This window comes from Odocoileus virginianus, chromosome 1 (assembly GCF_023699985.2).
Source record: "Odocoileus virginianus isolate 20LAN1187 ecotype Illinois chromosome 1, Ovbor_1.2, whole genome shotgun sequence".
In the NCBI taxonomy this organism is placed as follows: Eukaryota; Metazoa; Chordata; class Mammalia; order Artiodactyla; family Cervidae; genus Odocoileus; species Odocoileus virginianus.
In genome coordinates, this window is record NC_069674.1 from 83,548,137 (window position 1) to 83,571,424 (window position 23,288).

General features: G+C 35.7%; 1 protein-coding gene across 1 annotated transcript in view; it reads right to left on the reverse strand.

Annotated features, from left to right (window-relative positions):
• ABCB5 (ATP binding cassette subfamily B member 5) overlaps nt 1-23,288 on the reverse strand; it is a 117,044-nt gene that overhangs the window by 80,590 nt on the left and 13,166 nt on the right. Inside the window, exons 5-12 of the mRNA XM_070473281.1 lie at nt 22,068-22,259; nt 21,811-21,982; nt 19,027-19,151; nt 18,086-18,263; nt 14,111-14,224; nt 13,689-13,799; nt 11,496-11,621; nt 9,827-10,030 (exon numbers count right to left, since the gene is read on the reverse strand). Of these exons, the coding sequence (XP_070329382.1) occupies nt 9,827-10,030; nt 11,496-11,621; nt 13,689-13,799; nt 14,111-14,224; nt 18,086-18,263; nt 19,027-19,151; nt 21,811-21,982; nt 22,068-22,259 (1,222 nt within the window). The remainder of the gene's footprint in view (nt 1-9,826; nt 10,031-11,495; nt 11,622-13,688; nt 13,800-14,110; nt 14,225-18,085; nt 18,264-19,026; nt 19,152-21,810; nt 21,983-22,067; nt 22,260-23,288) is intronic.

Below are 23,288 nucleotides of genomic sequence, written 5' to 3' on the forward strand. Positions count from 1 at the left end.
ACAAATAATTTATTTAAAATGTTTATTAGTAATTTAATGTATTATCCATAATTTGCTTTACATTTTGAAAAATAGTACGAAAAAGATTATTGCAAAAACAAACTTCTTCCTCAAAACATTTTTTCAATCTTGGGAGACTTTTTGGGCCTTCTTTTACTGTTTTTTGATATATATGTCTTTAACAAAGTAGATATTTTTAGATATTTGAAGTTGGAGGTAATTTCTAGAACTAATGAAGCATAATTAGTAATATTCTATTGTGCTAAGTCCCTGATTCAAACTTCATTTCTTCAAGGACTTACTTTCAAATAATATTTCTAAACTTTTAACTTCTAGAGTTTGACCTTTACATTAAAAATGTGCATGCTAAGTCTCTTCATTTATGTTTGACTTTTTGCGACCCTATGGGCAATAGCCTGCCAGGCTCCTCTGTCCATGGGATTCTCCAGGCAAGAATACTGCAGTGGGTTTTAATGCCCTCCTCCAGGGTATCTTCCCGACCTAGGGATCAAACCTGTGCCTCTTATGTCTAACCTGCATTGGCAAGGGGGTTCTTTACCACTAGCACCATCTGGAAAGCCCCATATTAAAAAAAAAAAAAGTATATATATATATACACACACACCTTATTGATGAATAATTTTTCATAATAAAATGCATCCATTTTAAAAGAATAGTTCTATGAGTTTTGAAAAATGAATGTATCCATGTTATTACCATCCAAATAAAAATAGAAAATTTCTATCATCTTAGAAATGTTCCAAATGGCCATTTCCAGTCAAAACCCACACCTTGCCTCAGATACCATTGATTTGATATTTATCACTATAAATTAATTTTGCTAGTTCTACAATTTCATATAAATAGAATCACAGAGTGTGCACTTATTTTTGAAGTTTGATGGCTTAAGTTTCACTTGGTCTAAGATTCATGGTAAATTATATGTGTATATAGTATGAGGTAAGAGCCACATTTCTTTTTTTTTAACATATGGATATCCAATTTTTCCAGCACCATTTGTTGAAAAGAGTTTCCTCTCTCCCACTGAATTACACTGGCTTTGTCAAAAATCAATTCACTAGATATATGTGGGTCTATTTCTAGACTCTATGTTGTGTTCCACTGACTTACACCTCCATTGTTATGTCAACGTGTGTGTATGCTCAGCTGTGTCTGACCCTTTGCGACCCCATGGACTGTACCCTGCCAGGCTCCTCTGTCCTTGGAAATTTACAGGCAAGAATACTGGAGTGGGTTGTCATTTTCTACTCCAGGGGTCTTTCCAACCCAGGGACTGAACCTGCATCTCCTATGTGTCTTGCATTACCATCGCACCACCTGGGAAACCCGCTGTTAGGTAGTTATCACTGTCTTAATTGCTGCCTTAAAATTAACTATTGTAGGTCTTCCAGTTTTGCTGCTCTTTTTCCAAAATTGTTTTGACTATTATTGGTCCTTTAGATTCCTAAATAAATTTTTAACCAGCTTGTTGACTTCTGCACATGAAAAAGACAGCTGAGATTTTGATTGAAATAGCATTAAATTTATAGATTGGTTTGGGGAGAATGCATATCTGTAAAAATATTCAATCTCTAAATCAATGAATAAGATACATCTTATTTATTATATTTAGATATTCTTTAATTTCTCTAAGCAGTGTTCTATGGTTTTCACATAGAAGATTTACAGATCTTTCATTATATTTATTCTATTTTATATTTTTAATGCTATTGTGAATGCCACTTTTAATTTCATTTGTAGTTGTTTCTACTATTCTGAGAACCAGTTTATTTTTTTCATAGTTATACATCTTATTAAGGTTACCTATCCACTTCTATTTGAGTGAGTTTTTGTGGTCTGTGTCTTTCAGGGAATAGAACCTCTTCTATATTGTCAACATTATAAGCATATCTTTGTTCATAGTATTCCTATATCAACCTTTTAATGTCTTTGGGATTAATAATGATGTACCTTCTTTGATCCTTGATATTTGTAATTTCTCTTCTCTTTTTTGTTTCTTAGTCAGGCTTGCTATAATTTTACTGATTTTATTGATCTTTTTAAGGAACCAGCTTTTAGTTTCACAGTGACTGTTTCTAATGTTTTCTGTTTTTAATTTTACTGTTTTCTGCTCTAGTCTATTTCTCTTCTACTTGTTTTGTGTTTTATTTGCTCTTCTTACTCTAGTTTCTCAAGATGTAAACTCGGTTAATGGATTTTAGATCTTTTCCTTTTCTAAAGTAAGCACTTGATGTTGTAAGTTTCTCTTCAAGCAGTTGATCCTTGAACAATGTAGGTGCTAGGGACACCAACTCCCATCCAGTCAAAAATCCAAGTATAGCTTTACAATCAGTCCTCTGTGTCCACATCCTTGAATTCCACCAGCTGGGGGTCATGTAGTACTACAGTGTGTATTTTTAGGAAAAGATTCCTGAATAAGTGAATATGTACAGTTCAAACCCATGTTGTTGAAAGATCAAGTGTATTCCACAAATACAGATACCTTGTATTTTCATTTTTATTTACTTCAAAAGTTTTTTATTTTTCTTGAACCTTCCTATTTGCACCACATATTATTTAGAAGTAGGTTCTTTAATTTTCAAATATTTGTGGATTTTCCAGGTATATTTCTGTTATTGATGTCTACGTTTTAATTCTATTGTGGCCCAAGGACATACTTTGTATGTTTCCTTTGAAATTATAAACGTTTTTTCTTTCAATGTCGAAAATATTGTTTATCTCAGTGAACATTCCACATGCACTTAAGGAAAATGTTTTATGCTGTTATTGAGTGAAACTGCCTATAAATATCAGTTATATCTAGTTGGATGATAGTATTGTTGAGGTTATCTATATCCTTAGATCTTTTGCCTACTTGGTCTGTCAAGTATTAGAGACTTCAGCTAAAATTGTGGATTTGCCTGTTTCTCCTTTCATTTTTTTTTTTCCATTTATTTTTATTAGTTGAAGGCTAATTACTTTACATCATTACAGTAGTTTTTGTCATACATTGAAATGAATTAGCCATGGATTTACATGTATTCCCCATCCCAGTCCCCCCTCCCACCTCCCTCTCCACCCGATCCCTCTGGGTCTTCCCAGTGCACCAGGCCCGAGCACTTGTCTCGTGTACCCAACCTGGGCTGGTGATCTGTTTCACCCTAGGTAATATACATGTTTCAATGCTGTTCTCTTGAAACATCCCACCCTCGCCTTCTCCCAGAGTCCACAAGTCTGTTCTATGCATCTGAGTCTCTTTTTCTGTTTTGTATATAGGGTTATCGTTACCATCTTTCTAAAGTCCATATATATGTGTTAGTATACTGTAATGGTCTTTATCTTTCTGGCTTACTTCACTCTGTATAATGGGCTCCAGTTTCATCCATCTCATTAGAACTGATTCAAATGAATTCTTTTTAATGGCTGAGTAATATTCCATGGTGTATATGTACCACAGCTTTCTCATCCATTCGTCTGCTGATGGGCATCTAGGTTGCTTCCATGTCCTGGCTATTATAAACAGTGCTGCGATGAACATTGGGGTGCACGTGTCTCTTTCAGATCTGGTTTCCTTGGTGTGTATGCCCAGGAGTGGGATTGCTGGGTCATATGGCAGTTCTATTTCCAGCTTTTTAAGAAATCTCCACACTGTTTTCCATAGTGGCTGTACTAATTTGCATTCCCACCAACAGTGTAAGAGGGTTCCCTTTTCTCCACACCCTCTCCAGCATTTATTGCTTGTAGACTTTTGGATAGCAGCCATCCTGACTGGCGTGTAATGGTACCTCATTGTGGTTTTGATTTGCATTTCTCTGATAATGAGTGATGTTGAGCATCTTTTCATGTGTTTGTTAGCCATCTGTATGTCTTCCTTGGAGAAATGTCTGTTGAGTTCTTTGGCCCATTGTTTCTCCTTTCAGATGTATTGTTTTTGTTTCATGCATTTTGAAATTTTTTTTGAAACTTTAAAAAAAAGACTTATTTTTTATAGATTAAAAAAAATAGTGTTATTTATTTATTTGGCCGTGCTGGGTCTTCTTTGCTGTGTGGGCTTTTCTTTGGTTGCAGTGTGCAGGCTTCTCATAGTGGTGGCTTCTCCTGCTGCTGATCATGGGCTCTCGGGCACATGGGCTTCCTTATTTCCGGCGGGAGGGCGCAGTAGTTCTATAGTACAGGCGCAGTAGTTGTGGTGAATGGGTTTAGTTGCTTCGAGTCAGGTGGGATCCTTACGGACCAGGGATTAAACCCGGGTCTCCTGCATTGGCAGGTGGATCCTTTACCACTGAGCTACCAGGGAAGCCCTAAAGATTTTTTTGATGTGGACCACTTTTAAAGTCTTTATTGAATTTGTTGTAATATTGCTTCTTCTTCTTCTTTTATTAATGTTTTTGGTTTTGGGGCCCTGAGGCATGTGGGATCTTAACTTCCTGACCAGGGATCGAACTTGCACCCCCTGCACTAGAAGGGGAAGTCTTAACCACTGGACTGCCACAGAAGTCCCTTGAAATTTTGCTTAAGTGGACAAATATCGATATTATGGGTTTTTTCTTTTCGCCTATGGATCATTGTTTCCTGTTTCTTTGCACATCTAGATATTGTAGAATACACATTGAAATCTGTGCATAATATGTTGAAGAGACTCCGTTCTGTTTTATTCTGAGGAAAATGTTGATTTGACTCTCACGTGCATGCATGTTTGCTAAGTCACCTCAGTCATGTGCAACTCTTTCCGACCATATGGACTGTAGCCCACCAGGATCCTCTGTCCTTGGGATTCTTCAGGTAAGAATACTGGAGTGGGTTGCTGTGCCCTCTTCTAGGAGATCTCAACCCAGAGATCGAGCTTGCGTCTCTTACATCTCCTGCACTGGTAGGTGGGTTCTTTACCACTAGCACTACCTGGGAAGCCCTTTCACTCTCCTAGGCAATTCAAATATTGACTGATCATCCTGGTTTTATGCTTTGTTGTGGTGAATCTGTTGTTGTTCAGTCACTCACTCTTTGCGACCCCATGGACTGCAGGGAAGCCAGGCTTCCCTGTCCTTCATCATCACCCGGAGCTTGCTCATCTAAAGAAAGCCTCAAAACTGGACAGGACCCAATATCCAAGTTCTGTCTCCTTTAGGGTCTTGTCATCACTTGGTTTTAGGATTTTGTTAGAGCAGATTATTTAGAGTCAGCCTTACTCTAAGGTGTGGTCTTTACTTCTAAGGTGTGACTTTTTTTGGTGTCTCAGCTATATGCCTGAGGTATAAAGAGGTGTTAATGTGACCTCTCCACTCTGGCTGGGTTGTGTTTTCAACAGCTCCACCACACTGCCTAACTTTGAGTATCTCTGCTCTACTATAGCTTTGTAGCAGCTGCTCTTCTGTAAGCCAGGGGTAATCTTATATCTGAGAAGGATTCCCAAAGGATGCTTACATGGACATCTGCCCCCCATCTCATGTCCACAACTCTTTTATTTTGGCTCTTCAATTTCTTCAGCTGCCCTGAAATTCTGTCTCTATCTTTTATCTCAGTGGGACTGACATGTTCTCTTTGAATTCCATTTTACAGAGATGTGATGGGGTCATAATTGGTTCCCAGGAAGCATGCTGGACATTCATGGACTTCGAGTTTCCTTCCTCTCAGGAATCATAGTTCTGTGCTACTGCTTATCTAATGCTTGGAAGCAATTGTCCTATGCCTCAGATATTCTAGTCCATTTTATGGCTGTTCATGGGGAAAAGCTAGCAAGTATCAGTTAATCCTAACATACTAATTAAAAAATATGTGTGTATCATAGTTGGGTTTCTCTGGTGGCTCAGATGGTAAAGAATCTGCCTGTATTGCGGGAGACCTGGGTTAAATCCCTGGGTTGGGAAGACCCCCTGGAAGATGGCATAGCAACCCATTCCAATATTCTTGCCTGGAGAATCCCCATGGACAGAGGAGCCTGGTGGGTTATAGTCCTTGGGTCACAAAGAGTTGGACATGACTGAGTGACTAAGCACATCATAGAAGGATTAATGATATTTATTTATTTTTCTTTTTATTTTTTAATTAAAGGATAATTGCTTTACAGAATTTTGTTGCTTTCTGTCAAACCTCAGCATGAATCAGCCATAGATATACATATATCCCCTCCCTTTTGAACCTCCCTTCCATCTCCCTCCCCAGCCCACCCTCTCAAGGTTGATACAGAGCCCCTGTTTGAGTTTCCTGAGCCATACAGCAAATTCCCATTGGCTATCTATTTTACATATGGTAATATAAGTTTCCATGTTACTCTTTCCTTATATCTCACCCTCTCCTCCCCTCTCCCCATGTCCACAAGCCTATTATCTCTGTCTGTTTCTCCACTGCTGCCCTGTAAATAAATTTTTCAGTACCGTTCTTCTAGATTCTGTATATATGTGTTAGAATATGGTATTTATCTTTCTCTTTCTGACTCACTTCACTCTGTATAATAGGTTCTAGGTTCATCCACCTCATCAGAACTGACTCAAATGCATTGTTTTTTATGGCTGAGTAATATCCCATTGTATATATGGATCACAACTTCTTTATCCATTCATCTGTCAATGGACATCTAGGTGGCTTCCATGTTCTAGCTATTGCAAACAGTGCTAGAGTGAACAATGGGATACATGTGTCTTTTTCAATTTTGGTTTCCTCAGGGTAGCCTAGGAGTGGGATTGCTGGGTCATATGGTGGTTTTATTCCTAGTGTTTCGAGGAATCTCCATACTGTCTTCCATAGTGGCTGTATCAGTTTACATTCCCATCAACAGTGCAAGAGCATCCCCTTTTCTCTACACCCTCTCCAGCATTTATTGTCTGTAGACTTTTTTATGATGGCTATACTGACTGGTGTGAGGTGATGTCTGTCTCACTGTGGTTTTGATTTGCATTTCTAATAATTAGCGATGTTGAGCATCTTTTCATGTGTTTGTTAGCCATCTGTATGTCTTCTTTGAAGAAATGTCTGTTTAGGTCTTTTTCCACTTTTTGATTGGGTTGTTTGTTTTTCTGGCATTGAGTTGTATGAGCTGCTTATATATTTTGGAAATTAATCCTTTGTCAGTTATTTCATTTGCTATTATTTTTTCCTATTCTGAGGGCTGTCTTTTCACCTTGCTTATAGTTTCCTTTGCTGTGCAAAACCTTTTAAGTTTAATCAGGTCCTACTTGTTTACTTTTGTTTTTATTTCCATTACTCTAGGAGGTGGGTCATAGAGGATCTTGCTTTGATTTATGTCATCGAGTGTTCTGCCTGTTTTTTTCTAAGAGTTTGATAGTTTCTGGTCTTACATTTAGGTCTTTAATCCATTTTATCTTTGTGTATGGTGTTAGGAAGTGTTCTAATTTCATTCTTTTACATGTAGCTGTCCAGTCTCAATGGTGAAAAACTGAAAGCATTCCCCCTAAGATCAGGAACAAGACAAGGGTGTCCACTTTTGCCACTATTATTCATAATAGTTCTGGAAGTCCTAGCTTCAGCAATCAGAGAAGAAAAAGAAATAAATGGAATCCAGATTGGGAAAGAAGAAGTAAAGCCCTCACTGTTTGCAGATGACATGATTCCCTAAAGATAGTATCAGAAAATTAATAGAGCTAAGCAGTGAATTTAGCAAAGTCGCAGGATACAAAATCAATACACAGAAATCACTTGCATTTCTATATACTAACAATGAAAAATCAGAAAGAGCAATTAAGGAATCAATCCCGTTTACCATTGCAACAAAAAGAATCCAGGAATAAACTTACCTACGGAGAAAAAAAAACTGTACACAGAAAATTATAAGACACTGATGAAAGAAATCAAAGAGGACATAAACAGATGGAGAGATATTCCATATTCCTGGCTAGGAAGAATCAATATTGTGAAAATGACTACACTACCAAATTCAATCTACAGATTCAATGTGATCCCTATCAAATTACCAATGGCATTTTTCACAGAACTCGAACAAAAAATTTCACAGTTCATATGGAAATGCAAAAGATCCCGAATAGCCAAAGCTGTCTTGAGAAAGAAAAATAGAGCTGGAGGAATCTACTTTCCTGACTTCAGATTATACTACAAAGCTACAGTCATCAAAACAGTATGGTACTGGCACAAAAACAGGAATATAGACCACTGGAACAAGATAAAAAGCCCAGAAATGGATTTATTTTTGAGTATAGCTTTCCCTAAATTTTCACCTATATGAAGTCACTTCTGTAACTTTTATTTATTATTATGTTTATTCTTATGTCCCAGTTTAACCATCATGGCTGTGGAATTTAGCTTCTATCATAATAAACCAGCAATTTAATTTGTTCTTTGGATTATATCTTTAGCATTTACTATTAGATTTATAGTAAGGAACACCTTTGTGTAAATATTGGACTTTTAGTAAAAATAAGTCATAACTTACAGGGAATGACTTCAGTTCAGTTCAGTTCAGTCACTCAGTCGTGTCCAACTCTTTGCAACCCCATGAACTGCAGCACACCAGGCTTCCTTGTCCATCAACAACTCCCAGAGCTTACTCAAACTCATGTCCATTGATTAGATGATGCCAATCAACCATCTCATCCTCTGTCTTTCCCTTCTCCTCCCACCTTCAATCTTTCCTAGCATCAGGGTTTTTTCCAATGTGTCAGTTCTTCACATCAAGTGGCCAAAGTATTGAAGTTTCAGCTTCAGCATCAGTCCTTCCAATGAATATTCAGGACTGAGTTCCTTTAGGATTGACTGGATGGATCTCCTTACAGTCCAAGGGACTCTTCAAGAGTCTTCAACACCACAGTTCAAAAAATGACTAAAGAGGCACCAGAAAACTCCTTAATTCCAAGTGGAAAACTGAGGATCATTTTTTTTTTTTTTGAGGGAAAAAAGTCAGTGAAAGTGTTGAATGAAGGTCAAAAAAAGGAAGTTTGTGTTTTCCCAAACCATAAGGCAAAGAATGACCTCAAAGAATAACTTTTCTGTCCTAAGTATGACCCTAAATAATGGGGGAAGGAGGCATAAACAGCATAACAAACATTTTATGGAAAAAAAAAGAACAAAATTATTATGACCTATGGAATGTGGTTTGTAAAATAAAGTCATTAAAATAACTTTTTTGTTATTATTGCCTTCTGGGATGTTAGAATTTTATTTGCATTTTAAATTCACATATCATCCTCTCTTGCTTCACAAGGTGCTCCCCATAATAATTTCAGGTGATACTGGGATGAAATTGAAAATGAAATGAAAAACTGAAAATGAAATGCTACTAATGAACAAATACTTTAAGAAATATAAATGTTTTTATAGCTCTTTATCAATTTTAAATATCCATTAGGATCTTATATGTCCTAATACCCCAAATTATAGTTTATTGTATCTCTTTCCAACTATAATGTCACATTTCTTATCCAACAGTAGTTCCATATACTTCAAAAACAAAATTTTTTCCTTTGCCTTAACACAGAACCAATTTGAACTTTGCGTGTGACATTCCCACTCTTAGCCACAAGATGGCCTTGCAAATCAACATTTTGCAGATACACATTTCTCAGGATGGACCGATGATTTTGTTTCATGTTTCTTTGTTATGTTTTAATATACCCTTTATTTTTCTTTTCCATTAGCAGTAACAACTAGTAAGAACAAAACAGATTTTAAAAATTGACCTTTCAACAATGTATTCTTTGGGTTTTATCATGCTCTCTCATTTATAGATATTTCATCTAGGACAATGCAAATATTAATCACACTTCCCTTACTCTGTAGATGTTATCATTATTTAACTTATTTTGGAATATCTCAGTGCTTTAGGTTTAAGCTAAGAATATAGGTTACATAGTGTACTTACCTTGGGAAATTCCATTATAAAATCATAAGCATTTGCTTCCTTTGCTGCTTTCTCAATGTCTTCATTAGTCACACCATCTTGTCCATATCTAATATTGTTATTAATGGTGGTTCCAAACAAAACAGGCTCTTGGCTGACCACTCCAAAATGTTTTCGATAATGCTGCACATTTAAAGTTCTGATGTCGTTACCATCCACAGTGATCTACAAATCCAAAGGAATGAATCATTGTGGTATTTTCCACCGCATTGGGTTAAAACCTTTTTTACTACTCCAAAACATAAGCTGAGAAGCAGGTTGTTTCAGGAAACAAAGACTGACTATATTTTGATAAAGTATGTATAGCAAGTACATTGCCAATAGACTTTTTCTGGTAGTTGGGAACTAATAAAACCTAAAAAAATGGACTTAAAATTTGGTCAAACTGTATGAATATCTTTACTCTACCCCACAGACTATAACCTGCCAGGCTCCTCTATCCATGGAATTTTCTAGGCAAGAATACCGGAGTGAGTAGTTATTCCCTTCTCCAGGAGATCTTCCTGACCCGGATTGAACCAGGGTCTCTTGCATTACAGGCAGATTCTTTACTGTCTGAGGCACCCGGGAAGCCCTAACACTAAGGCTAACAGGATCTGCAAATTAGGTATGATGATATATACTCTAGGGGTCACAAATGTTATTATGCAGACACATGTAAAAAACTTCAGTTTTGTTATTTTAAGACTTATGTGACCTCTGCATTGTTTTCTAGGAAATGTCCTTCCTTCCCTTCAACACCACAATCCTCTGCAAAAGATAAAAGTGCATTTTACTCCCTGCTATAAACAATCTTAAATGAACATTGTATTCCCCATAGAAAATACCATTATTCATTATCCCTACATATTTCAATGACAGAAGCCAAGGTATGATAATCATAACTCTGGTATTTCACACCAACTGGTATTCTGTCAGGTAATGGGTATTCCATGCAACTGCTTTATATAGGGATGCTTAGCCAATAATTTATTCAATATTAGCATGAATACATAGGTCTAGTATACTCCACATAAAGACTTAAGAAAATGTCAAATTTATGTTTCAGAAGAGTAGATTTTCTTTTAATACAAGTAACAGTTGAAAAACTGAATAGAAGCATTACAAATTATGCATCTGTGACTATCATAGTCTTGTTTTCTATGCTATTCACAGGTTAAAAAATTAAGTGCAACATATGGATGATGAAAAAAATGAAAGTGCATATTTTCTGCAGATGTTATTCTACTGGGATGTTTTGAGAGACTGAAATTCTTGTTAAGTTCTGGGTATTACAAATTACTAGTTATTTTTCTCTACAGCATTTATTATCTTCTAACATTATATAATTTACTGATTTGATTTATGGTCTGTCTCTGCTTATTAGAATGTAAACTTGATGAGGGCAGAGAGGTTTTTTTGCTTTGTTCAGCAGTGTATTCCCAGCACATAGAACAATGTCTGGCTCTTGGTAGGTGCTCAATAAATACTTGCTCAATGAATTAATATGCAAGAGAGAAAACAATATGGATTCTCTCCCAGCCCCACTGTTAAAACTTAACAGTTCACATAGCTGTACGTTCTCTGTAACAGGTGGGCATTTCCACATCTCGTTGTGTGGACTGTACATGATCTTGCTAGGTGCACTTACAAAGCCGTCATCAGGATCATATAACCTCTGCAGAAGCTGGACTGCCGTACTCTTCCCACTGCCGTTGGGGCCGACCAAGGCTACTGTCTCTCCAGACTTAATTTTGAGATTCAGACCTTTCAGAATCTATTGAAATGTATGGGAGGGAAATTCATAAGAGTGGGATAAGTAAGAATATGATTTTCCTATCTTCAGAAATTTAATGTATAATTACAAACAGAAAAATTTTGGCACTTAAAAACAAATTTAGATCTTGCTATATTTGTTTCATATATGTGTATGATTACCTACACAATTTTGGAAAGTAACAGTAAAAAACTAATCATCTCTCTATATAAAAAGAAGATCTAACTTGAGTACTCATAGACTGTTAATGAGCCACAGCAAACTTTTCAAATTTTCAGTCAAAATACTTCATGTGAATTTCATGACTACCAAGTTAGAGAAAGTTATATCTTCTAACTTGCAACAACAGGAATGAAACCTTGCCAGATATCTCCGTGAGCCCTTTAAGGAAGTTCTTTCTTAGAATATATTTAACACTGTTGCAAAATATATTCTAAAGTAAACAACTGGCAGACTTAGGTATTTGCTGGAATAGGATTTCATCACTAGAAAGCCTCCTTTTCTAGTGGTATATCTCACAGGAACATTTTAATTTAGGGGGAGTAAGTACTTCTATAATTTTCTCAATAACTGGGAGTTGCTACCAGCAGTCAATGTCCTGGAACCTGCATTATGAGAGAAACTCCAAAAAGCCACCCTCTCAAAATGACAACAGTAATCCTGTTGAGAAACTGTCACCTATCTTTGCTTACATTTTCCCCAAACATAGGAATATTCTCTTGAATTCTTTCACTTTGATCTCCACATTTGTAAAGAAAGAGACCCTTTAAACAGACCAAAGGTAAAACTTTCAAAGGGCCAAGCAGAGAAAAATTCTCTAAAAGAGATGAGAAATAAAGGAACCCAGGTGGGAGTACCTCCTCTCCCATCTGCAATTTTACTCTAGAATTCACTTCTGTTCTCTCTTTCAAAGAATCTGTGTTTTGTTTATTTAAAGTGGGTAGATTTTTTTTTCGCGGGGGAGTGGGGTGGGGTGGGTAATTATTCATTTTTAAATTTAACAAAAAAGGCTATGTTTCAAAGGTTCATTTAAAAAATAGTTGTTTAAAACCCAGAGAGCTCTTTACCAAGCAATGTACCAGCAAAACTGCTGCTTAAGTCTCCAGGAAGCCAACCCAAATGTAGTTGCAAAATGGAATTAAAATGCTCTATTTACATTAAGAAAAATGATGGAAGAAAACACTATTCCAATAATGGTTATTGAGTAACAAATTTTTTTAAGAATAGTGATCTTAAAAAAAAATAATTTCAATCAAAGACCTAGAAAAAATAAGGTAGTAGGAGTAGATAAATATCTTTTTTCAATGCAAATTATGCAGGGGATATTTGGACACTTTAAAAGACAGTAAAGGTTGATGGCATTAATAATTTTACCTATTTCACTTAAAATCATCCTTTTTCTATAAAACAGGTATTTTATTAGGAGTTATTCCTTGCAATCTTTAACAGTAACTACTTTTTTAGATAAATAACTACTACGATGAAAGGATGAAAACAACAGAACAGACATATTTTTACTAGAACTTGTCCAAGACTGAATGATAAAAGGAGAAGGAAGCACTTTATGCTGAGTCGGGTGTGTGTGTGAGTGTGTGCTTGTGTAAAAGTAAGAGACAGAAACTGAGGCACAAAAGCTGGTATAGTAAAGGCCTTAGAGAAGGGAAAAGGGAAAGACACGACTTATACACAATTGTCTATGCTGAGTGGGAAAATATCCAGGGACCACCAATAGGTGGCACCATCAATTCAAAAAATTTTTTCTGTGCTCTCAAATTCAGAGGGAAGGAATTCCAGGGAGGTGAAAATACGTTAGTCAGTTGAATATGGAGAAGAGGCTGCAAAATGCAAGTAGTTTTTCCAAAGTTATCTGTGCATTTGTGATCTATCGTTCCTTCTTTCCTTCTCCTCTTTCTCTATGTGTCTCTATCTCCATCTCTCCCCTCAAATCTCTAAACAAAGCAGCCAAATCTTGGTCAGACTAATCCTAAACAATTTTGTAAGAAGTAATCGAGCCAGTGGAAAGTAATATTAGAAAATGGTACATTTCTGTAATTAAATTTTACTTACCTTGATAGATGGTCTTGATGGATAACTGAAAGAAACATTTTTAAATTCCACAGTTCCTTCTATGCATTCCAATTTATAGCCTGTTGTTGAAAAGTTATCTATAGTAGGTTTCTTGGAAAAACAAAGAGGGCATTATAAATCTTAGAGAAACTAAGCTGACACTATATTCTAAAAGTAGTTTAAAGATGTGTTTTCTTTTACAATATTTTCCTTTCTACTTTAGAAGTGCATTGAGTTGCATATGAAGGTTTTGATAAAACACAGTCTCCTTATAGAAGAGTTGAAACAATTCCTCTTTCCATAGCCAATTGGTCAACATGGATTTTGTCCATCTTTTCATTTTAGTGAAATGAGTGTGCCTGTTCTTTGGTTTCCTTCTTGCAATAATGATAGTTATCTTTCAAAGCAATTGGGAGTCTTACCTTATCAATAATGTGGAAAATATTAAAGGCGGCTCCTCTGGCTATAGTGAACGTTTCAAAGTTAGGGGCTGCTGCTCCAATACAATAACTACTATGGATTACACTAAAAAAAACCTACAGAAACAAAAAATAATATTTATCCTTCACAGTTATATCAGAGGGACAACAGAATGAAGTGTATACTTGGTTGAGATTCAGAGGGATTTTAGAGAAATTAGATAGGAAAGATTGGAAGATATGTGTCAAACAGAAAGGAAATATTGGTTAATCCAAGTGCAGTCGGCCTTTTCTTAATGTTGAACAATTTCTAATTGTCCCGTAATCATCTTGTTATTACCTGTGCGGAAGCTGAGCAGGAAAATCTGCTTACTGAGGACTGCTAGCCATACATGAACCTGGATAGGTGAGGAGGTAAGCTATACTCTCCTGCATGCTGGTTAACTTCTTAACTTTAAAGGGAAGGATTTTATAGATTTCATTGTCTTAGAGATGCTGTACTATTCTTCCCCAACTTTTCTGATTACTTGTATTAGTGGACAGTTGTCCATTTTCAGACAGACACATCTCTGTCAAAAGACAAATAAGCAAAGAATCTCACAAGCTAAGTCCTAGTTTCCCGGTCTTATAGATGAGGAAGCTAAAGCTTAGCAAGTTAGTTATACACCTAGAGTCACACATAAATTGAGGAGGAAAAAGGTGCTAAAAATTTCTCAAACTCAAGTTTTGTTTACCAGAAATTAATGTATATCTTAAAGGCTTAAAAGTAAAAGTCTAAACTTTAAAAGATGACTTTAGTTGACAGAAAAGAAATCTACATAGAATGGGAAGGCCAAATGAGAACTAAAGTATATCGGTAGGATCCATTTAGTTCATCAAGACAAATGACTCAACCCTGAACTGATATGTTTATTATTGAAACTTGGGAGCATAAGTGAAAAAATTATAATTTAATGTATAACTGTTAAGAATTTAAAAAACTCTAAGTTGTGATGTTGAACATAGCTGTATATAGTTTTTTTTTTTTTCCATTTATTTTTATTAGTTGGAGGCTAATTACTTTACAACATTGCAGTGGTTTTTGTCATACATTGAAATGAATTAGCCATGGATTTACATGTATTCCCCATCCCGGTCCCCCCTCCCACCTCCCTCTCCACCCGATCCCTCTGGGTCTTCCCAGTGCACCAGGCCCAAGCACTTGTCTCATGCACCCAACCTGGACTGGTGATCTGTTTCACCCTAGATAATATACATGTTTCGATGCTGTTCTCTTGAAACATCCCACCCTCGCCTTCTCCCACAGAGTCCACAAGTCTGTTCTATACATCTGAGTCTCTTTTTCTGTTTTGCATATAGGGTTATCGTTACCATCTTTCTAAATTCCATATGTATGTGTTAATATACTGTAATGGTCTTTATCTTTCCGGCTTACTTCGCTCTGTATAATGGGCTCCAGTTTCACCCATTTCATTAGAACTGATTCAAATGAATTCTTTTTAATGGCTGAGTAATATTCCATGGTGTATATGTACCACAGCTTCCTCATCCATTTGTCTGCTGATGGGCATCTAGGTTGCTTCCATGTCCTGGCTATTATAAACAGTGCTGCCATGAACATTGGGGTGCACGTGTCTCTTTCAAATCTGGTTTCCTCGGTGTGTATGCCCAAAAGTGGGATTGCTGGGTCATATGGCAGTTCTATTTCCAGCTTTTTAAGAAATCTCCACACTATTTTCCATAGTGGCTGTACTAATTTGCATTCCCACCAACAGTGTAAGAGGGTTCCCTTTTCTCCACACCCTCTCCAGCATTTATTGCTTGTAGACTTATGGATAGCAGCCATCCTGACTGGCGTGTAATGGTACCTCATTGTGGTTTTGATTTGCATTTCTCTGATAATGAGTGGTGTTGAGCATTTTTTCATGTGTTTTTTTTTTTTTTTTTTTTTTGCCATCTGTATGTCTTCCTTGGAGAAATGTCTGTTTAGTTCTTTGGCCCATTTTTTGATTGGGTCATTTATTTTTCTGGAGTTGAGCTGGAGGAGTTGCTTGTATATTTTTGAGATTAATCCTTTGTCTGTTGCTTCGTTTGCTATTATTTTCTCCCAATCTGAGGGCTGTCTTTTCACTGTGCTTATAGTTTCCTTTGTTGTGCAAAAGCTTTTAAGTTTCATTAGGTCCCATTTGTTTATTTTTGCTTTTGTTTCTAAATTCTGGGATGTGGGTCATAGAGGATCCTGCTGTGATTTATGTTGGAGAGTGTTTTGCCTATGTTCTCCTCTAGGAGTTTTATAGTTTCTGGTCTTACATTTAGATCTTTAATCCATTTTGAGTTTATTTTGTGTATGGTGTTAGAAAGTGTTCTAGTTTCATTCTTTTACAGGTGGTTGACCAGTTTTCCCAGCACCACTTGTTAAAGAGGTTGTCTTTTTTCCATTGTATATCCTTGCCTCCTTTGTCGAAGATAAGGTGTCCATAGGTTCGTGGATTTATCTCTGGGCTTTCTATTCTGTTCCATTGATCTATATTTCTGTCTTTGTGCCAGTACCATACTGTCTTGATGACTGTGGCTTTGTAGTATAGTCTGAAGTCAGGCAGGTTGATTCCTCCAGTTCCATTCTTCTTTCTCAAGATTACTTTGGCTATTCGAGGTTTTTTGTATTTCCATACAAATTGTGAAATTATTTGTTCTAGTTCTGTGAAAAATACCGTTGGTAGTTTGATAGGGATTGCATTAAATCTATAGATTGCTTTGGGTAGTATAGCCATTTTGACAATATTGATTCTTCCAATCCATGAACACGGTATATTTCTTCATCTGTTTGTGTCCTCTTTGATTTCTTTCATCAGTGTTTTGTAGTTTTCTATGTATAGGTCTTTTGTTTCTTTAGGTAGATATACTCCTAAGTATTTTATTCTTTTTGTTGCAATGGTGAATGGTATTGTTTCCTTAATTTCTCTTTCTGTTTTCTCATTGTTAGTATATAGGAATGAAAGAGATTTCTGTGTGTTAATTTTATATCCTGCAACTTTACTGTATTCGTTGATTAGCTCTAGTAATTTTCTGGTAGAGTCTTTAGGGTTTTCTATGTAGAGGATCATGTCATCTGCAAACAGAGAGAGTTTCACTTCTTTTCCTATCTGGATTCCTTTTACTTCTTTTTCTGCCCTGATTGCTGTGGCCAAAACTTCCAAAACTATGTTGAATAGTAGTGGTGAGAGTGGGCACCCTTGTCTTGTTCCTGATTTCAGGGGAAATGCTTTCAGTTTTTCACTATTGAGGTGATGCTTGCTGTGGGTTTGTCATATATAGCTTTTATTATGTTGAGGTATGTTCCTTCTATTCCTGCTTTCTGGAGAGTTTTAATCATAAATGGATGTTGAATTTTGTCAAAGGCTTTTTCTGCATCTATTGAGATAATCATATGTTTTTTATCATTCAATTTGTTAATGTGGTGTATTACATTGATTGATTTGTGGATATTAAAGAATCCTTGCATTCCTGGGATAAAGCCCACTTGGTCATGGTGTATAGTTTGTTTTAAACATTACTATGAGCTGAAAGTACAGAGGAAGAGTAGGAGAGTCCAATCTACACAATATTTCCAGAAGAAGACATTTAACAAGGTGAATGCAGGGCGCCCTCTTATCTCAGCAAGATGGAAAGAAAACAGTCTCACAAGAGATTGGTCTTTTTGACTCCTGGATTAAGATGGCTCTAACTCCCAGTGGAGAATTCAATTATGATTCTTTCAAAAGCATCATGCTCTAGAAGACACTAAATCACACTGGATGAGTAAATCCTGACAATGGACAACTATAAAGGTGTATACAAATCATTTAAAGGAAACAAATATTTGTTTATAAAAACACTCATCTTTAAATATTCACTATCATTCAAAGAGAAATTTTTAATAAACTCTAGGTAAGAAAAGATTATCTAAGCCAGTTACCTTTGTTCTCAAATAAGACTTACAGCAAGAACAGTTCCGATGGTATAATCAGGTTCTTCACTAAGAATCAAGGAGGTTCCATACCAAAAAGCAAGTCCATAGGTTCCATTCATAAAGAAGTATACAGCTCCAAGAGAGAGTTTTGAAGCAATAGCTTTTTTTATACCAACATCCTTTGCATCTTTTAGATTCTGCGTATACCTTTAAAAGAAACAACAAAATATAATAGGCTTGAGTGATAGTCGCTCAGTTGTGTCTGACTCTTTGCAACCCCATGGACTATAGCCCATAAGGCTCTTCTGTCTATGGAATTCTCCAGCCAAGAATACTGGAGTGGATTGCCATTTCCTGCTCCAACCTTGATAAAGTGAAACAAGTTGCTGAAAAACAAAGATTCTATCTGTGAGATGAGTCCATAATTTTCTTCTTCACTTTAGAGGAATAACTTGGGGATGAGGATTATTTCTGGGAAGAGATTTGCTGTCTAAATTTTGACAATTTCTTCAAATTCCACTTCCGTTTAATTTTCTTCAGGTAAAAGTTAATTATTTTTGTTACGAATAAGATGAAGAGCAGCCTCGCACTTAGAATAATTTCCATTGATCTCTTCGCTCCCCTCCCTCTTCAGATGTCTGCGTATATATGTGAAAAGATGCCTGGAAGGATAGTCACTAAATACTAATTATGTTTTTCTGAAGAGGGTGAAACAAGGTGAGTTATTTTTCTTCTGTATATTTCTCCAATGGCTTGAATTTTTATAATATGGGTGCAACACTTTTACACAAATAATAAAGTTATTAATCTTATTTAACAAAACAAAATAACAACCATCAAAAAAAAAAGTTGCAGCTGTGACGTCAGACAGAGATGTGATGCCATCACAGCTGGACCACTGACTCCTGGTGGAAATAGCCTCGGGGGAAAATCATAGCAAGTGTATACTAACATAGTTAAAGAAACAGACCTTTGAATTTCTTTCTCCTGGGCCCCAAAGGCTATGACTGTTCGGATTGATGACAAGACTTCTTCTGCTACAGCGCCAGCTTTGGAATAGGCATTTAATTCCTTATTGGATAATGAAATAACTATCTACAATAAACAAAGACCATAGTTAACCTAAGGATAACTTAGGGTAGACAAATACCATATGATATCACTCACATGTGATACAAGAAGACTACAAATGAACTTATCTACAAAACAGAAATAGAGTTACAGATGTAAAAGATACATTTTTGGCTACCCTGGGTAAGGGTAAGGGGACAAATTAGAAGACTGAGTTTGACACATACAAACGTATATATATATATAATAGATAAGTAATAAGGATCTACTGTATAGCACAGGGAACTCTACTCGACACTCTAATGGCCTATATAGGAAGAGACACTAAAAAAGAATGGATATATGTATATGAATAACAGATTCACTTTGTTGTACACCTTCAACTAACACAATATTGTAAATTATACCCCAATAAAACATAAAGTGTGATTGATCATCAGAAAAAAAAGAATAACCTGAGATACTAACAATGTGCAGAGATTTTAATTCAGGTAGAATCTAGAATGACAAAATTTTACTATTGAAAAGATACTTATAACATTCTAACCCAGTCAGTTTGTGAATGAGGAAATCAAAGATGACAGATACTGATGTTTTAGAATCTCACAGCAGTGAATAAGCTTAGCTTAATATAACCTAGAGTTTAAATCTCTGTTTTTCCTTCTAATGGAGCTTCACTGTTTTTTCTCTATATTTTTAAAAGCTTAGAAAATGAGTATCTATCTCAATACAGTTTGGAAAAATTTGATTTGGAGAAGGATATTAGGGACATGGTTCTTCTTAAGTATGTTTTGAAAATTAGTTTGCCTGATTTGACTTGATTTGATTTCTTACTATGTATAAAGAAAAAAGAAAGACTTCCCAAGCGTGAGTTAGAGAGTTGTAGCAAGAAGTGGAATGAGAGAGAGAGAGAGAGACTATTTCTTGGTGATATTAGTCAAGTTTACTTGATTTCTCAAAATATTTAATCAGCTTGTGCCTTTTTCTCTATTATTCATTTCACTTACTATTCCTTTAATAAGTGAAGGATTTAATTTAGTAATTAGCATAAGAGTTCAATGAAAGGAAGCAGGGAAATTGTCCTTAGGGTTATGAGTCTGTAACTGTGGTTTACTCACATAACAAATCAATCCACTTTCAAAATACGCTCCACATAATTGGAACTAATTTTATGTAAGACATGTTCAGATGTTTGCTAAAGCAGAAGGTATTATAAACTGAGTAATCCTCATTATTTACCAAACTCACTAATAAAGATAGCTATTTCTATAATGTATCACTGAAGGGGAAGCTGAACATAGCAAAAAACCTTGTAATGGGTTGGCCAAAAAATTCATTTGGGCTTTTCTGTAACATCTTATTGAAAAACCCAAACAAACTTTTTGGCCAACCCAATACATATCCAGTATTCAATAAACACTTGTTGAATTAAATTGAATTAAAAGATGCTAGAAACCATCCAGCCTGGCTTCTTCAGTCATTTAGATTATTTTGACTTTTCTTCCTATTGCAACCAGTTAATAACAAGAGCAGACTTTAGTTTTCCCCACTGCTGTTCTTTTTAAACTCATTGTCCACTTCACTTCTTGGGAAGTTAAAGCTCTGATTTTAGTAACATGGGTAATTTTCCTAGTGAGGGGTCCTCATTTCTAGTAAGCTGGGGATGAAGATTTTGACAAGGGTTACAAGGTCAACACTAGAACTCACTAAATAAAGATCTGTGGTCTAAACACCCAAATCTATTGTGAAGGGATTTTTAATCACAGAATATTTTTTATTGCTGAAAGTTCTTGTTTGGTTGAATTTGTATATAGCTAACAAAGAAACTCAGTGAATTTTATGGTTTTGACTTCCATAAAAAACAATTAGCTTTGAAAAATTTTAAACTCAAAAAAGCCCAAAACAAAACAAAACTCCATCTTTCAAGAGTACACTGTGCCTCCAATCTAGGAGATGGGTATACACATTGGTAGTATTGCCAAAAACTTAACACGGAGAGAAATATTAAGGATATATTGGTGCAGGGGTATATATATTTTGCCCTTTACAAAGGGCACTGATTTAAAAACCAGGCTGTAAATAGATTAATATCTTGTAAAAAGATTAATATTCACACTATAACAGTGATAAAATAGAACTTGTATAAATACATAATTTGTTTTAAAAAATTGAAACATATACATGATGTATAAACATATACATTAGCAGACATTTTAAATGGTAATTCAGAACCTTATAAAATATAAATTTGGAATGGTTGACATAAAATAGTCATATAACAGCTTAAATGTTTACTGTTTTAGGATTTCTCCATTCTGTTCTGGTGAAATTAATAGAAATACATTTATCTGGGAATTTAGAATACACAAGATTTTCCCAGCATTCAATGTATAGTGGCATAAAACTTTATCCATGCTAGTATTTGAAACTGCATTAGGTTATAAATAAAAGGAATATTTTCAGATGTTAGTAAGATATTAAAACAAGACTTCATTGCAGTCAAATTACTTGAAGATAGAAAGGTGGTTAATGATGAATGAAATCAAAAGTATTTGTGGCATATAATATTCTTTCTTATTTGGGGACACATAAATAAATAGAACTGCCTTCTTTTTATATAATCTCAGTAAAATATCTTCACATTCTTGCTCTCAGTCAACACTGCATTAGCCATCTTACCTACCCTGGAGAATATGGCTGCTGAAGCAATTATAAGAGGAGATGTGGACAGAGTCACCAGTGTGAGTTTCCAGCCCTTCACCAAACCAATTGCCAGGCCAACAGAAAAAGTAGACATGTTTTGAAACAACACAGCAATCTTGTCTCCAATACCATCATTGATTTTGTTGATGTCACTGAAACAAGAAAATACATGAAATTAAGTCATTTACACATCACGTATAAGAACAAAGTTGATAAACTGCACATCCATTCTCTTACTCAGTCATGCGAGTATTAAGTTCACCGATGTCACAGCTGTCAAACCAGCTGATGTCCTGAGCCAAAATTGAATGAAAAAACTGGTTTCGAATTCTCTTGGTCTGTCGTGCTGCAGTCATAACCCAAAACGAAATCTGTATGTAGCCAAAAATCAAGGCAGTAACTCCTATTCCAACATAATACAAGGTTAACCTGAAAAAAAGATTATTGGAAATTTTAGTGAGACTGAAGCACACCTTTTTTTCCTTTGTTACCAAAAAGTGAAATTTGTCATATTTGATTAAGAGAGTTTATGCTAAAGCACATGATTAAAAATAAACCACCATCAGAAAGACTGAGTATGCTGATAGAGGAATCTAGGTTACCCTTGTATGACATTCAGAATATATCTCTCTTATATTATTAGCATAGATTAGTATTAGGAGACATTACACATCCTAATCCACATAGATTAGGAGACATTACAACAGATACCAAAGAAATATAAAGGATTGTAAGAGAATATGATGAACAGTTATTTGCCAACAAGTTGGACAATCTAGAAGAAATAGATCAGTTCTTAGAATCAGACAAGCTTTCAAATAAACAAATGGGATGATATCAAACCAAAAAGTTTTGCACAACAAAGGAAATTATCAACAAAATAGAAAGACAACCTACTGAATGGGAGAAGATATTTACAAGTCATATACCTAATATTATATATATATATCAGGAGATGCAGGTTCAATCCCTGGGTTGGGAAGATTCCTGGAGAAGGAGACAGCAACCCACTCCAATATTCTTGCCTGGGAAATCCCAAGGACAGAGGAGCCTGGCAGACTACAGTCCATGGAATCCCAAAAGAGTTGGACAAGACTTAGCAACTAATGAAAAGGTGAGTCAGGAGAGTTAGTGAAGATAAAAAGAATGATTAAGAAAATTTCCTTTGAGGAAATGATATAATAGCTGGGATCCAAGATATATAAAAATTAATGAAAATCAACAAGGAAAAAACAGACAATCCAAATAAAAAATGGGCTGAGGATCGGGAGAGACATTTTTCCAAAGAAAGCATACAGATGGCCAAGAGACACATGAAAATATGCTTAGTATCACTTATCATCAGGGAGATGCAAATCAAAACCACAGTGAGATATCACTTCACATCTGTTAAAATGGCTATTATCACAAAGACAGGAAATAACAAGTGTTGGCAAGGATGTGGAGTAAAGAGAATCC